This window comes from Dama dama, chromosome 18, assembly GCF_033118175.1.
Source record: "Dama dama isolate Ldn47 chromosome 18, ASM3311817v1, whole genome shotgun sequence".
Classification (NCBI taxonomy): domain Eukaryota; kingdom Metazoa; phylum Chordata; class Mammalia; order Artiodactyla; family Cervidae; genus Dama; species Dama dama.
In genome coordinates, this window is record NC_083698.1 from 78697612 (window position 1) to 78715248 (window position 17637).

Here is a 17637-nt window from a genome sequence, read left to right on the forward strand (position 1 = left end):
ATGTTGCCAAATGACTCTGAAGGAAACTTGGGTTTTAGCTGTGTCTTTTCCTCTTTTGCTCTGCCACCAGAGGAAATTCTAAATCTATGCCAATCTTTTTGTCTTTTAAGAGCAAGACTTGTGTTTTGTTCACCTGTCTATCTGTCAGAGTATTTCCTATGGAGGATTGTAGAAACAGCTTTTTGTCAAAATAATTTCTTTCCAAATTACCCACATCGCTACTTATCCACACAGCAATTAGTAGTTGTTTTGGGCTGATAATAGACATATTTACTGCAACATTGTGTGTTTTTGCCTCAGAGAGTAAGATCTTATAGAATTTTATTTTAAACTTAAGTCACAGTTTCATTTTGCACCACAGTGGTTTTTGTTCTGCAATACCATCATGTGTCTTTCTTCCTCTTAAGACATTAAGAGCTTGTCTATGTGGCTGTTTATAACTTCCATCTGACTCGAAGAATTAAAAGGAGACTTCAGAAGCCTTTTGCCATCTGAAAGATAGAGTTCTAACTAGTGACTCACTTTTGGTGTGAATTTGAGGGGTGCATTTCTTAGTATTAGTTTGCTTAGGGTTAGGGTTAAACATGGGCATTCAAGATAAATATTCCTGCCACATATGGTCAGCAGTGACCGCATGTGGAGACCACATTACAAGAGAAAGATTCTTCCCTGCTTGGACTCAGAGTGCTAGAGGATGGATGAAGGTTTTTGCATTACTTTTTGTGGCTCAGTGGGAAAAGGATCCGCCTGCAATGTAGGAGACGCAGGAGACATGGGTTTGATACCTGGGTTGGGAAGATCCCCAAGAGCAGTAATTGGGAACTAACTCCAGTCTTCTTGCCTGGGAAATCAGGTGGACAGAGGAGCCTGGCAGGCTACAGTCCAAAGGGTCACAAAGTGCTGGACATGACTAAGCACACACACAATGCAATGTTTGCCTGTCTCTACACCTGTAAGACTATTTCATTGGTGTCCCCAGAGAACTGAGTCATCACTGCTTTCCCACAGTACCCTGCTGGGCTTCCTCTTATGGTTGTCAAGTCATTTCAGCTGGTGTGGGTTGTTTGTACTCCTCATGGTAAAGGGCGTCTTAAACATGTTCAGTGATGTGCCCTTTATGGTGAGAGGGTCACAGGCTTTCACACTTCATGTGACTACAAAACACATTCATACCTTTCGTGTGCAAAGACCAAATAGGTATCTGCGTCTTAGCAGGGGAAAACAAGGGGGATTGTCTGTCCCCTGAAGTGAAGTGAAAGTCGCTCAGTTGTGTCCGACTCTTTGTGACCCCCATGGACTATACAGTCCACAGAATTCTCCAGGCCAGAATACTGGATCCCCTTCTCCAGGGGATCTTCCCAACCCAGGGATCGGACTGGGGTCTCCTGCATTGCAGGAAGATTCTTTGCAAAATGAGCTATCAGGGAAGCCCCTCCAAAGAGAGGAAATGTATTGTGAAATACCAGATTAGATGATGACTCTTTTTTAGAGGGTGGGACTAATATTTTATTTTACTTCTTAAATAATTTATTGAAATATATTTGATTACAATGTTGTTAGTTTCAGCTATACAGTACAGTGATTCAGTTATATGTATATACACATATATGCGTGTGTATATATATACACACACTTCTTAATATTCTTTTCCATTATAGATTATTACAAGATATTGAATATATTTGACTGTGCTATATAGTAGGATCTTGTTGGTCATCGATTTATGTGAAGTTGTGTGTATATGATAGTCACAAACTCCTAATTTATCCCTCCCCTGCCTTTCTCCTTTGATAACCATAAGTTTGTATTCTAAGTCTATGAGTCTGTTTCTGTTTTGTAAATAAATTCACTTGTGTCATTTTTTTTTAGATTCCACATATAAGTGATATCATATATTTGTCTTTCTCTGACTTACTTCACTTAGTCTGATCATCTCTAGGTCATTCCATGTTGCTGCAAATTGCATGATTTCATTATTTTGTGCTACTGAATAATTTTCCAGTGTGTGACTCTTGTACATATTGTTTGAGGATGTACTTTGATCATTTCATACATCTTATTTTTATTTATAATTTCATTTTCTGGAGCAGAGAAAAATTTATTGCAAGCACCAAGCAAGGAGAATGGGTAGCTTGTCTTCAAAAACCTCAAACTCCTCAGACATCTTCTATTTTGACTTTTTTCCTTCACTGTTGACCCCAAAACTGACTGCTTTAAATCCACCAAACACATGGTTGAATTTAGAGTGTTGCAGCTTTCAGTTTCACAAAAAACTTTCCCTCTTTTATTCTCTGAGTTAATGAGATGTATCTTCTATTTCTAATGATGGCACTCTGGTTTTTCTCTCCTCTCCTTCTATCCAGCCCCATTTCATATCTCCTAGTGACAAAGACCAAGGCACCAACTTAGCCGGAGCTCACCTTCTAGCTATGAGGGAGAGTCTAGTGCCAAAGTGGCACTTCTCCACATTGCCAGCCAAAGACTCCACCTTGTTCTGTTCCCAGCCCTGAGTGGTCACCACTGTAGTCCATAGTTTTCCCTCCATGTTTTGAAGGAGGGGCAAAGGGGAGATTGAAACAGATTTAGTGATACTTTATATCACCATGTTGCACTGGGAAACTTTATATCTTTACTATTGTTAATAACCATATTTTTGCAACATACCAAATTATACCAATAATTAAAATTCTGACCCCTAGATAGAAGAACTTGAAGTTCTCTGAGGCTTCTAACTTAAAACTTTATATATATAACTTGATAATATTGGAAAAAGAAATTTTTTTTTTTAATTTAAAAAAATTAAAAAAAATTTTTTTTTTTTTAGTTTAGGCCACTTAAAGCATTTCAAATATTATACCCTAAAATCCTGTTGATTGTGCTTCTGTCTGCTTCAAAAAAAAAAAGAAACTTTATTTCTGACATTCAAATTCATTTAGGATTAATTCCTAGGACTCTGTCATTTTATAGAGAAGAGCTCTAGGTGTCCTGTACGTTTATGGTTTCATGTCATTTAACAAGTGACAGCACATTTAGTAGGACATATTGTTTTCAGAATACAATGCCTTGTTTATTTATTTATTTTTTAAGATCCTGTATGTGTCACTGTTATTGTAAATACAAGAAGGTGCATGCTGTAATCAGAATCAGGAAAGATGTGACTACAGATACAAATAACAGTTGTACCTGCCCAGTTTTTCCTTAAACATTTAGCAAGTGTTCAAGATTTTCCCTCTCACTTAGAGAAGTAGGGGAAGGAGGAAGAGACTTTTCACCCACCTCTCTCTAACGGGAATTGCTTTTCTCCAATGCTAGGCATGCAAGAGGCTTCCATGAAGCTCACCGAGTCGCTGCATGAAGTCTATGAGCCTGACTGGTATGGGCGTGAAGATGTGAAAATGGTTGGCGAGGTGAGAGCCCGTCACAGCGCTTGGGAGGCCCAGGGTGGCTTCCCTGCGGGTCCCACCGTGTCCTACTCACTCAACTCATCCCCTCTCAGCACTTCATGGCCCTAATCAGGAGGGAACACCGTGTACCCAGAAGGCGCTGTGCAGTTCCGCCATCCAGATTGATCCAAACTCATAGTGAGGAGTGAACATGATGATAAAAGCACTTGGGTAGAAAGCTGTGTGTTAAAGATTGTTTTTCTTCAACATGAGAGTAGCACTTTTCTGTCCCTTACTACACTTCTTAGCCCATTTCAGCAGGAGAATTGGCTCATGACCTGATTTTATGTTCTGCCCCTCCTTCCCCATCCCTCCTTGAAAGCAGGTGCATGAGCTGAGAACAGCGTCTGTTTCAGTTTACCGCCGGCTGGTCCATTCGCCAGTCTGCAGGGCTGAGGACAGAGCTTGCGAGTAGAAATTTAACTAATGAAATACTTTGTCCCAAGACATGTCTTAACACGTAAAACACACTGTCTAGCCCAGGGCTGTCTGGCTCTGGGAAGCAAGAAAGGAGTTACTGTTGCTTTGAGGAAGGCAGAATGGGATGTGACACTGGGTGAGTTCTCTAATCTTCTTTGGCTTCAGTTTCCTCATCTGCAAAGTCAGAGTATTAATTTTACCTCCTAATAATACACTGAAAGCCTGTGTATTCACACCCTCAACCTAATGCACAGTGTATGTGGTTGTTACAGACATTAGGAATCCTGCTGTCACGAGTTTTCTCATGACCAAGTTCTTTGTTAAAACAAAGAGTGGTTGTTTGTCATGCTTCACGGGAGCTTGTTGCTTCTCATGAGGCATGGAAGACCTAAGAGATGTGGCCTCCACAACCCACAGGAAGGTCTGGTAGGTGACATGCTGACCATCTATGCAGCCTTTGGAAAGATGGGTTAACAACTCACCTGGGCTGCTCCCTGAAAATTCTGACACACCCATATTGATCACAAGTCATAATCTTGTTATGACTGTGATAGAAACCAAGATTATTTTTTTAATGAATAAGGCTCTTGTTAGCTCTGTTAACTTCTTTTGAAACCTTTCAGGATGTGAATTGGGCAAAATCAGCCTCCACACACTATTTTTCAATGCTGTTTTGAGTAATTACATCTTCTCACATTTCTTAAATATAAAGACATTGTTTCAACAGCATGTTTTAAAGGTTTAACTCATTTTGTAAATTTCTGATTAGAGGTGTAACATTTAAAATTCATTAGGAAAAGGAGACTTTTTAAGGGAATGATAGAAGCTTGCGTAAATGGCTTTTCAGAACACTGTGTTACAATTCTGTGTGTGGCAAATGCCACTATCTTGACCTTTATTCCTAAGGAAACAGCTGATATCTTACCTTGGTCCAGAATTTTGGGAATCTTCAGTTGCTGACCCAAATATGAGCTCTTTTGAAGGTGAAGCAGCTGACACTGCATGTTCAGAGGGTCTGCTCAGATAGAATATAAGCCTTTTTGTATAATGGATTTAAATTTTTTGGTTGCATAACATTCTTCAATAAGGATCTATAACAATTAGAACTGGGTTTTAAAGGGTGAAAAAGAAAAAGAAGCAAATCAACCATTAAAAAGTGGTTTTCAACAAGACAGAAACTTCTCTCCCATGACGGACATTGAAGGTTGGCAGCCCATGTGCGGTGGGGGGAACCCACGACCATCAGAGGCCTGTCTTTGCATCCCTGATGCCATCTCTACTTTCAAGTGACTGTCTGAGCTCTGGCTCTCAGCACTCATTTCTGTCTTCCAGTAACAGGAAGGAGGAAGCATGGAGGACAAACCTCCCTTTAAGGATATTGCCTTCAAGTCCATCCTGTTGGTAGAATTTAGGCTCATGGCTACACTAGCTTGCAGTGGAGACCGATAAATGTGGTCTGTGTCCTAGGAGGCCATGTGCCTGGCAGAAACTGGAGGTTCTGTTACTAAGGAGAAAGAAAGGGTAGATGGTGTCAGGAGACCCCAAATGTAGTGATGGGAAGAATATGGAGTGATGTTCTTGCACACTTGCTATGTGCTCGGGATTCTGTGAAGCACTTTATGTTGTCAAGTTACCCTTGATTGGGTAAACTGAAACTCATTCTAAAGTCACACAGCTGGGATATGAACCCTGTTCTGGTGAGGCAGCCTGGTGTCAGAGACAGATTGTGGGCTTCACATTCAAGGGTTGAACCCAGACTCTGTCCTTTACCAGCTGCATGACCTAGGCCAGGTTATATATCATCTCTGGGCTTCAGCATTCTCTTCTACATAAAGGCAACAGGAAGACTTTCCTCATAAGAATATTGTGAGAATTAAATCACACACAGAGACAAGTAAAGTGTTTAACCAACTGCCTTGATGTCCATGGATTGCAAAGACTTGGACACGACTGAGCCACTAATACTTTCACTTTGGGGTTTCTTTGGTGGCTCAGATGGTAAAGAATCTGCCTGAAATGTAGGAGACCAGGTTAGATCCATGGGTAGGGAAGATCTCCTGGAGAAGGGCATGGCAACCCACTCCAGTATTCTTGGCTGGAGCATTCCATGGACAGAGGAACCTGGCGGGCTATAGTCCGTGGGGTCACAAAGAGTCGGATGTATCTGAGCAACTCTTGACTTGACACAGTGACAGTAGTAGTCATAACAATACTAATATCTGATAGTTGCTGTGTTTATCATAACTGATGCTCCATGCCTGGTAGGGGCCCTTTCTGCTGTCCATGTGGAAGCTTCAGCAATGGTTTGTTGTTTGTATGGAGGGGCTTCTAATTTCATGGACTGCTTCAGAAGCAAGCTCTTTCACTGGATTTCTTCAGACTTTTAGCCCCAAAATCCATTTATAAGGATCTAGGGGCCTTCTGATGGAGAAGGAAATGGCAACCCACTCCAGTATTCTTGCCTGGAAAATCCTTCGGACAGAAAAGCCTGGCAGGCTACAGTCCATGGGGTTGCCAAGAGTTGGACACAACTTAGCAACTAAACTACCAGCACCAGGGGCTTTTTGAAGCTTCTGTTGAATACATTCTTTATTAATTCAGAAGCAGAAACACATTTTTAAATGAGCTGAGTCCTTAGGTAGCCTATACATTCAGTATTGTAAATTTAGAAATGGTAGCCAAATTAAGGTATTTTTTAATAATCCACATTCCTTCTACCATTTACTATCCAAGGAAATAGTACTTATCTGATTTCATAGTTTCAGGCTTTTTAGAAGTTGGTGAAAGGTATCCAATTAAAATAATTCTGCATTCATCTCTTTATCTCCTTTTTTCTTTCAGAAATGTGATGTGCTGTGGGAAGACTTCCATCAGAAATTAGTGGATGGGTCCTTGCTGACACTGGACACCTATCTGGGCCAATTTCCCGACATAAAGGTATTTTATTCTGTGGCTATAAAGGGAAGAATTTAATGGTTGCATGTACTTATTAAAAACGGGCAAGACATAAGTGGAGTCAGAAGTCCTCAATCTGACATCAGAGACAGAAACTTTTTGCTTATTTAAGTGTGGGATTTTTATTCTGTTCCTATCAGTATAAAATGAAATATAGTTACAGAAATAACATTTCCCCTTTAATGAACTGCTTCATCTTTTATTTCTCTATAGAATTCTTTTTAATCATATATATAAAAAATATATATCTGATCACAAATCAGAGCTACTAAAAAATTCCAGTTTATGATCAAACCTTTTTATTATATGCAACTTGACAAGACTTTCCATTAGGATAAACAAGGTCACGAGAAAAGGAGAAACTTCATGGCAAATGTGAAAGCAAAATCTGATATTTGTTCTATATTTTGTGTATGTTCATAGCACACCTGCACATTCTTAAGATGCAAGCATTTCAAATACATTTGCATCTGGATCTAAAAATATCCTGTCTAAAACATTTGTCTTATTTAACAGTTGGATTAATTGAAAGGGAAATACACAAATGAAGGATTGAATATCACAGATTCAGAATTGACTCTCAAGGTAAAGATGGTTTTTAAGCCATCAGGCTTGTAGATAGCAAATGGTAGCTTTGATAGATCTACCCTCCAGTTGTTTTCCCAGCTGAAAGAGGACTTCAAGGTAAGACAGCCACATGCTGCCTTTCCTGTAGATCGAGGAGCTGTAAACCACCATCCATGGGCATTTGCAGCATCTTACTAGGTGACCTTTGATGTAAAGTTCCATTTTTACCTGGCTTTTTTTCTTTTTTTTTTTTAAACCAGCTTACAACAATACCCATTTATTAGGTCATAGTCTGTAAAACAAAATTTCAGGCATGGTTGCCTAACCTTCTTTATAGACGTTGCCAAACACCAGGAAAATACCTGCAGTAATGTGAACTGCCTTTGGCCATGAAACATAGTGAAACTTCTTGGCCAAAATCAATGACGTTTGTTTCCTTGGCCCTGCACAGAATGCCTAATGCTAGTTGGCTAATACTTAAGTGAGTTTTGGGGAAGCCAGAGGCAGCAGACAAGAACCTAAGTGAATCAGACTAGATACATTAGCCTTGTTGGCAAAATATCCCAGAGAACGAATCTAGATATCAATTCTCAGTGATGTTATTGTCATAGGCAGCAGAATAGTTTATTGAGTTATTATATAACTACATCCTAATGAAGAGGTTTTAAGTCAGTTTTTAAAATTTTCTGAGAATTAAGAAGTTTTTAAATAAATTTTAAAATTCTGTACACAGAGAGTTCATTTTGAGACATCTTCAGATACTTTGACATTTCATATTAGAATTTGCAGTGTTTATGGAGCAATGATTCTCAGAATTATTATCACACTTTAGAATATTGTTTATTGAATGGTAATTAATCTTCATGAAAATCAATTCCCAGTATATCAGAAGAAGGTAAAAGAAAAGTTTGTCTTCCTATTGGAAAATTTCAAAGAACTTTGCAACTTGTCTAAATTATTCAGATAATATTTGATAGTATGACTTTGAAAAGCAAATGAAAATTGTGATTGCCTACAGAAGAACACATTTGAAAAGTTGTTGGGTTTCTTTCAGGATCAAAACTTAATGCTATCAAAAGAAGTGTGAAGCATTTATTTCTTATTTGTTATTTGCTATGGTACTGCCCAGCAAGTTATTTGGAAATTAGCCATTCTCTTTAGGAGTGTAAAATTCCAGAAGACAAATAGATACAGAAATACTTATGTTGAAACATAGATTAAAATAAACTCCTGATGGATTATTTTGGTTTATGTTTACAGTTTGTCTAAACACTCAGTGGGATTTTTACTTTCCCTGGGGTCAGTGTGGTGGAGGAGCAAGCGTAAAGATGATCCTTCACTTACTGAAACATCTTTACATAAGAGATCTGGAATCATTTTTCCAGCTGCAAGCCCTGAAGATAAATGAAGTATATTTCATGGTTTTACCTGCATCATGAAAAGAACCTACATAATCTCTCTCTCTGTTTCTGTGAAGTCATATGTAGACTATTAGAGCATACACATAGGGTTTCAACCATGATAGAGAATTGCAAAAGCATTTCATATGGTGAACAGTGAGGGAAACAGCAGTGTTTATCTTGGGAAAGAGAAAATTTGGAGTTGGAGAGTAGGTGGGCTAGCTGTTTCTAGTGTTTGAAAGACTTATCTTTTATGAAAATACACAGAAGTACGCATTTACTCGGTGGCTGGAAGTTAGAAGTGGATATAGACTCCGTTGTTTCATAAAGTGAGTGTTGAGTTTTTATGTAATGAATGGGTTATTGATGAAAAGGGGCTTATGATTAAAGATACAGTGGAGAATTTTCAAAGCTTGGAACACAGTTAACCTCCTTGACTCTTGTTAATATCAACAGGCTGTGTGTAACCTCAGGCAGATTTCCAAATATTTACTGCAACCCATCAGCAAGGGCTATGAAGTACCGGTTATGAGGGGATGATGTTTGACTTTTCCAACTGTGATTGGCAGGGCACCTGGTGTTACAGTGTTTTATACAGCGCTAACATCTAACATCAATGTTGTAATAAGAGCCAGCTTGTCACTAACCCAGGCAGGCTTACAGCTGTGAGCTGTTACTGTAAAATGCAGTTTAGAGTTTATCTTGGCAGCCATGCCTGAGCCACTCAGCATATATCTAGAGCAGCGGGCCAAAATGAATTCCAAATTGGGATTATTGTTGAAATTTTTAAAATTTCAGTAAAGTATTTTCTTTGCTGTGTAAGGTCAATGCATAGTGGGAAATCTGAAGTACTTTTAAATAAACCACTTAGTTAAACTATTTATTGGGACTTCCCTGGTGGTTCAGTGGTTAAGACTTCACTTTCCAATGCAGGGGTACAGGTTCAATCCCTGGTCAGGGAGCTACGATCCCCACGTGGCTTGTCACCAAAAAATAGAAGCAATAGTGTAACATATTCAATAAAGCCTTTAGAAAAATGATCAGCGTCGAAAACAATCTTTTTAAAAAGACAAAAACCATTTACTATTAAGCTAGTAAATTTATTTAATAAAACTTACTATTGGATGGTTAATAAGAATTGTATCATTTTCTATGTAAAAGCTATGGTGTATTAACTCTACCCTTACTTAGGAGATGAGGTTTTCCAAATATCAAATAGGTGAGGAAATAAGATTGGCTCTTCAAACACAAAAATATATGCATCAAAATGAGTGATGGCCTTCAAAATAATAACTTCTACCATAGTAAGCTGTACTCTGTAATTGACTTGTCAGTTACACAAAAAAATGACTCACATTATTTACTTCACTTCTTGTTTGTGAACAAAAAATAAGATGATCCAGTGCACCTTCCTAGGCTTGGAAGTAACTGAATTTTAACTCTTTTCAAAAATCAAATTTATCTTCAAAGAATCAAGGTTTGCTTCTTGGAAGATAATAAAGGAGACTCCCTGCTCCCACCCCACCCAAGTCCACAAAGCAGAGTTTTGTAAGAGTTTCCATAGTCACACAAGGTCACTGCCTCGAGGGTCAGTGCTTCCTGGGAGGTAACAGATATCTGCTGAAAATAATGAGCTTTGTCACCTTATCAGACACTTCTCTCTGCTCTGTCTGTACTAATTCATCGCATGTTTTAAGTGAATGTGGTATATCAGCCAAATTTTTCAGTAGCACCAGTTGGAAGTGGTCTCTGCAGAGAGTATCTGGATGACAGAGTCTGTCACAGAAACCTGGACACTGCTAGAAGGAGTATTAACCCAGAGTCAGGAGCAGGGGATCAGTGAGGCAAGGGAGGGCACAAGGGTTCAAAATATAAGGAGGTGGGACTGCTCTGGTGGTACAGTGGTTAGGAACCCACCTTTCAATGCCGGAGATGCAGGTTCAATTCCTGGTCTGGGAACTAAGATCCCACATACCACGAGGCAACTAAGTCTGCATTCTGCAAATTGCAGAGCCCACACGCTCCCACATACCACAGTGAGGATCCCGCATGCCACAAGACCTGACGTAGCCATAAATAAATAAATAAACACTAAGAAAAACTTATTTTAAAGTAAAAAAAAACCCAAAATCTTATTTGCCTTTTTTTTTTTTTTTCCATTTTTGATACTCATTTCTTTGACAGCTCCACTTGGTATTACAATTCTTATGTGGCAGTGAGTTCCCCCAAATGTTGTTTGGCTTAAAAAGGAATCTTTATTTCATCTTTACTTTGGGGAGGTATTTTCACTTGGAATAGAATTCTAAGATCTCTGTTGATTTTTATTTTTCAGTGCTTAAAAGATACCACTCCATTGTATTCTAGCTTGCATAGTTTCTGAAAATTAGTCTTCTGTAATTCTTGCCTTTGTATTTGCTGTTTTTCTTTATTCTTGATTTTGAGCAGTTTGGCTATGATACAGCTGGCTGTGTCTTGTTTGGTGTCTTTCTTGGGATTCTGTGAGTTTCTTGGAACTGAATTTTGATGGCTTCCTTATTTCATAAAATTCTCAGCCATTGTTTCTTCAAATGTTTCTTCTGACTCTTGTTCTCATCTCTTTCTGAGAAGTCCAATTTACACTATGTTAGACTATTTGATATTGTATTAGAGGCCTTTTGTGCTTGCTTCTGTATTAAAAAAAATTTTTTTTTCTCCTTGTGGTTTAATGAGAATTTCTCTTGAGTTACCTTCAACTGTACAGTTTCTTTTCTCAACTGTTTTATGTCTACTGAACAAATTTATCCTCTCTGATATATAAATTTTTTTTTGTCTTTAGCATTTTCATTTGATTTTCATTTAACTGTTTCCATGTATCTGCTGAAATTACCTGTTTATGTATTTTGTCTACCTTTTCCAACTGGATACTTTAACATAATAGTCATAGTTATTTTAAAATTACTGATTGATACTTCCAACATTTGGGTCATGTTTGAGTTTGTTTCTGTTGATTTCTTTGTCCTTTCTCATGGGCCTTTTTTTTGTTTTTTTTTATGTATGTGTTTCAAAATCTTTGATTGAATGCCAGGCTCCATGTATGGAAGAGTGAAGACTGAAATAATATTTATGCCTGGAAGTGGGCATTCTTTGTTGTCAAGCTGTTAACGTAAGAGCTAATTGCAGCTTGAGCTGGATTTGAGTCTTGTTGCTATTGTTACTTTCAGTGCACCATTGCTTTCAAATTCCTCTAGAACTGAGCTGCTAAGGCCTTGAGAATATAGTCTAACATCTATAATATTTCCAGACTCTTGAGTTCAAGTCCAGCCTTTGCCTCTTTGACCCACATTGGGTGGGCCCTTGCATGCCAGAGAGTTTTTATTAGTGTTCCCGTTCCCCATCAGACTTCAGGAGTCCTGTGTGCCTGTATTGCAGAGGGGTTTTCTACCCATACACTTATCCTTCCTCCAGTGGTAAGCAGCAATTTCTTGTTATTCAGTGGTGGACTTGGAGTGGGGCAGGGCTGTTTATGTTATGCTTTTCTGGTGTGTCTTAGGCAAGAGTCAGTTTCACATTTGTGGTTGGTCTAAGCAGAAGTTTGCTGCCGCTGCCCAAGTGGGATCAAACCTCTTCTTGTGATCGAAGTCAGATCTTAGGTCCAAGGAGTTTTTATTTTTAAAATATTTCTTTCTTTCTTTATTTGGCTGTGCAGGATCCCAGTTGTGGCACGTGGAATCTTTGATCTTTGTTGTGGTACGCAAACTCCTAGTAGTGGCATGTGGGATCCAGGTCCCTAACCAGGGATTGAACGCAAGCTCCCTGCATTGGGAATCCCAAGTTTTAGACACTAAACCACCAGGGAAGTCCCCAAAGAATGTTTTATGTTCCTCCCCTATGGGTTGAGATTTTTTTCCTTCCCACCCTTCTGTGTATTGCAATTATTTTTTTCTTCCATTTATTTTTATTAGTTGGAGGCTAATTACTTTACAGTATTGTAGTGGTTTTTGCCATACATTGACATGGATCAGCCATGGATTTACATGTGTTCCCCATCCTGATCCCCCCTCCCGCCTCCCTCTCCATCCCATCCCTCTGGGTCTTCCCAGTGCACCAGCCCCGAGCACTTGTCTCATGCATCCAACCTGGGCTGGTGATCTGTTTCACCCTTGATAATATACATGTTTCAATGCTGTGTATTGAAATTATTTTTGAATATATCCTATGGACCCGGGGGATTCCTGTCCCTTCCCAGGGTCAGTTTGGTTTTGCTTCTGCTTCTTCCCCAGAATGGAGGATCTCTGCCTGGTGTCTCTGGACATGAAAATCTATTGTTTCCTCCTCAAGTGGCATAAAGCTTTCGCTTTGTAAAGAGAAAAATGACCTAGGAAATAGGCAGGGCTTTGTCTCTACCCCTTGGCAGTCAGAGATCACCTCATTCTCACCTGCACTGCAAGGGATATCTTGTTCCCCAAACTCTGATAGAATCCAGTGGAAGCCCTAGGAAAGAGCTTGCTCATAAGTGCAAGATACCCTCATAACTTTTTATTTTTTAATTTTTATTTTTTGGCTGTGCTGGGTCTTAGTTGCAGTACACAGAATATTTAGTTGCAGCATTCAGACTCTTAACTGCAGCCTGTGAAATTCTTAATTGCAGCATGTGGGGTCTAGTTCCCTGAACAAGGATTGAACCTGGGCCCCCTGCATTAGGAGCATGGAGTCTTAGCCACTGGGAAGCCCCTCCCCTGTTTCTTGGACACCCAGCTCTTATTCCAAACTGACACCTTAGCCCCCAGTGGATCTTTAACACTTTGTTAAAATTTTAGCTGATCTCTTGTCCACTTCCTAAAGGAAATCAGTCCTGAATATTCACTGGAAGGACTGATGCTGAAGCTGAAACTCGAATACTTTGGCTACCCGATGCGAAGAACTGAATCCTTTGAAAAGACCCTGATGCTGGGAAAGATTGCAGGCAGGAGGAGAAGGGGACGAGAGAGGATGAGATGGTTGGATGGCATCACTGACTCAATGGACATTAGTTTGAGTCAACTCCAGGATGGATAGGGAGGCCTGGCATGCTGCAGTCCTTGGGGTTGCAAAGAGTTGGACATGACTGAGTGACTGAACCAAACTGAACTTGTCCACTTGTATTGGGTTGGCAACAGCTTTTACCTGCCAAAGGTGAAATGGTTTTTGTGTCTCATCTCCCTACAGAGACTCGTCCATCTTTAGGACTCAGATGACTTTATTGGCTTGTGAGTTTATGTCTCTGATACAGTCAAGACAATTTATGTTTTTATAGACTATCCAGATATTTTTTTCTTGTAGTGTGGGAGTAACATTCTTTGCAGCTCTCTATAGCCTAACTAGAAGTGAAAGTCTCTAGGAATCAATATATTCTTAAAGCTCCTCAGATATTTCTAACAATCAAAAGGGATTTCGAACACTTCTAGGAATAAAGGGTTTCTTAGGATTTAGAGAACTGCTCTTAGTGTGAGTGCTATTAGAATTAAAAAAGCAAATCCTAATACAGTCTTTGAGTCTCTTTAAAATGGAACATTTAAAGGTTTAGAATAAAGACTAATAGAGTATAGGTTTATGTGCTTTCCTCCACCAATGCTGGAATTTCTCTGGTCTTTGACTGCAAATTCTGCCTTCAGCTCTTAATGATTGTCCTAATTATTATCAGAAGGGAGGTATTTACCTAATGGTAGTCACACAAATCCCTAGTGGTAAGGAATCAGCCTGTCAATGCAGGAGATGCAAGAGACTCGGTTTCTATCCCTGGTTGAGGAAGATCCCCTGGAGTAGGAAATGGCAACCCACTCCAGTACTCTTGCCTGGAAAATTCCATGGACAGAGGAGCCTGGCAGGCTACAGTCCATGAGATCACAAAGAAACAGACACAACTGAATGCACACACACACACACACACACACACATACATATTCACACAAAGGATTGAAGACAGTAGTTTGATTTCTAGTGATCATTTTGTCTACTGAAATTCTGGTTCACTTTGATCTCCAGCTACTCTGGACAAGGAAAGTTTTTTGGCAGTCAAGAAGAGAATTTGTGACCGTGTCTTTCTCTTCATGCTTGTGTTTCTCTGTTGGCAGAATCGTATCGCCAAGCGCAGCCGGAAGCTGGTGGACTACGACAGTGCCCGCCATCATCTGGAAGCTTTGCAGAGTTCCAAGAGGAAGGATGAGAGTCGCATCTCTAAGGTAGGGACCAATTCCATTGTTGTCACCACTCTGTATTCTGTGACCTGTAGCAACTTTGCTTTTGAGATGAAATCTCTCTTTTCTCATAAAGATTGGAATCAGGATGGAATTTAAAAATTGAAATATGGGTCTTATGGGCTGCTGTCTATAATTTTGTAAGTTACACTAAGGGTTTTCAGGTCCTTGGTAGAATTCACTTGGGTGGCACTGACTCACACATTTTCATCATAATAAATGTTTACCCCTAACAGTACTGCCTGATCATATAAAGTAATGTGTCCTTACACTCTTTATGTCACCGTGGTCCATGTGTGTGCATGCTAAGTCACTCAGTTGTGTCCAACTTTTTGAAACACTTTTTGAGACACTGTAGCCTGCCAGGCTCCTCTGTCCATGGGATTCTCCAGGCAACAATGCTAGAGTGGGTTACCACGTCCTCCTCCAGGGGAGCTTCCTGACCCAGGGATCAAACCCACATCTCTATGTCTCCTGCATTGGCAGGTTGGTTCTTGACCGCTAGTGTCACCTGGGAAACGTGCTGTGGTCCATACTTGATGCCAAAATGAAAATTCAACTAGGAAATCAAGTGTGAAATTCTCAGACATAACTTGTGCTTGAGAGTACAGATGTGTGCTACAATTGCTTGACATTCATTTTCTTTTTTTTATGATAGTATTTTTACTTTTTATTTTTTTCATTTATTTTTATTAGTTGGAGGCTAATTACTTTACAATATTGTAGTGATTTTTGCCATACATTGACATGAATCAGCCATGGATTTACATGTGTTCCCCATCCCAATCCCCCCTCCTGCCTCCCTCCCTATCACATCCCTCTGGGTCTTCCCATTGCACCAGCCCTGAGCACTTGTCTCATGCATCCAACCTGGGCTGGTGATCTGTTTCACCCTTGATAGTATACTTGTTTCAACCATTGCAACAAAAAGAATAAAATACTTAGGAGTATATCTACCTAAAGAAATGAAAGACCTATATATAGAAAACTATAAAACACTGATGAAAGAAATCAAAGAAGACACAAATAGATGGAGAAATATACTGTGTTCATGGATTGGAAGAATCAATATTGTCAAAATGACCATACTACCCAAAGCAACCTATAGATTCAATGCAATCCCTATCAAGCTACCAATGGTATTTTTCACAGAACTAGAACAAATAATTTCACAATATGTATGGAAATACAAAAAACCTCGAATAGCCAAAGCAATCTTGAGAAAGAAGAATGGAACTGGAGGAATCAACCTGCCTGACTTCAGGCTCTACTACAAAGCCACAGTCATCAAGACAGTATGGTACTGGCACAAAGACAGAAATACAGGTCAATGGAACAGAATAGAAAGCCCAGAGATAAATCCACAAACCTATGGACACCTTATCTTCAACAAAGGAGGCAAGGATATGCAATGGAAAAAAGACAACCTCTTTAACAAGTGGTGCTAGGAAACCTGGTCAACTACTTGTAAAAGAATGAAACTAGAACACTTTCTAACACCATACACAAAAATAAACTCAAAATGGATTAAAGATCTAAATGTAAGACCAGAAACTATAAAACTCCTAGAGGAGAACATAGGCAAAACCCTCTTCGACATGAATCACAGCAGGATCCTCTATGACCCACCTCCCAGAATATTGGAAATAAAAGCAAAAATAAATGAATGGGACCTAATTAAACTTAAAAGCTTTTGCATAAGAAAGGAAACTATAAGCAAGGTGAAAAGACAGCCCTCAGAATGGAGAATGGGAGAAAATAACAGCAAATGAAGCAACAGACAAAGGATTAATCTCATTTTCTTTTAAAGAACCCATCTCCAGAGCTTTCTCCATGTATGTCTCCAGTCACTGACAGCTCATTGGAGACACCTACTAACTTCTCTTTTGGCTTCCAGTCTTGTCTGGCCACATCTTCCCACACAGAGCTTCCTGGATCACCTTTCTACTGCATATACCCAGATAGACTTTCTCCAGTGCTTAAGTCTTTTAATGGCTCCCATTGCCTGTCAAAAAGTTCTAAATTCCTTAGCATGGCCTATGCAACCTTCACAGCTGGTTTCTGACTCACCTGTCCATTTTGTCAGCTTTCAAGTCTTCTTTCTCCTGCTTTCCTTCCTCCACACAAATATCCTAATCTGGAGCTTCTATGACCTACACACCAGCTCCTAAGCAGTCACTATAAGAGCTGAGTTTCACATCAGGCCCCTGAGAAGCAAGGCACTGTGTTCAACACTTTATTTACATCTGCTTTCCTTAATACTCACAACACCTGTGAGGTGGACATTGCTATGTTCATTTATGGATCTTAGGTGCAGAAATGTGGTAAAGAAAGTCCACATGGTTAGTGAGTGAAAATCCCAACCCAGGCACCTCCACCTTTATGTGTTGTCCACTATTCCCCACCACTTCATTAGCAAACAGTTGCTCACTCTTCAAGATTCAATATCAAGTTAAAATATCACCTTTTCCATGGAACCTTCTCTAATTCTTGCACTCTCTTTCTTAATGGCATGCTCCATAATAGCTTATAAGCCCTCTCTTATAGTGTAATTACTTAGACTTCCCACTAGACAGGGAATTTCTTGGGAAGTATCCTGGCCCAGTATCCCAAGCAGAGCATGTAACAGTGTATGTGACA

The 17637-nt window shown here is 39.5% G+C and overlaps 1 protein-coding gene across 2 annotated transcripts in view; it reads left to right on the forward strand.

Moving 5' to 3' along the window:
* The window catches only part of AMPH (amphiphysin), a 213883-nt gene that overhangs the window by 125446 nt on the left and 70800 nt on the right, over nt 1–17637 (forward strand). For both annotated transcript variants that reach the window (XM_061165675.1, XM_061165676.1), the window contains exons 4-6: nt 3313–3407; nt 6705–6800; nt 14875–14982. In XM_061165675.1, the coding sequence (XP_061021658.1) occupies nt 3313–3407; nt 6705–6800; nt 14875–14982 (299 nt within the window). The remainder of the gene's footprint in view (nt 1–3312; nt 3408–6704; nt 6801–14874; nt 14983–17637) is intronic.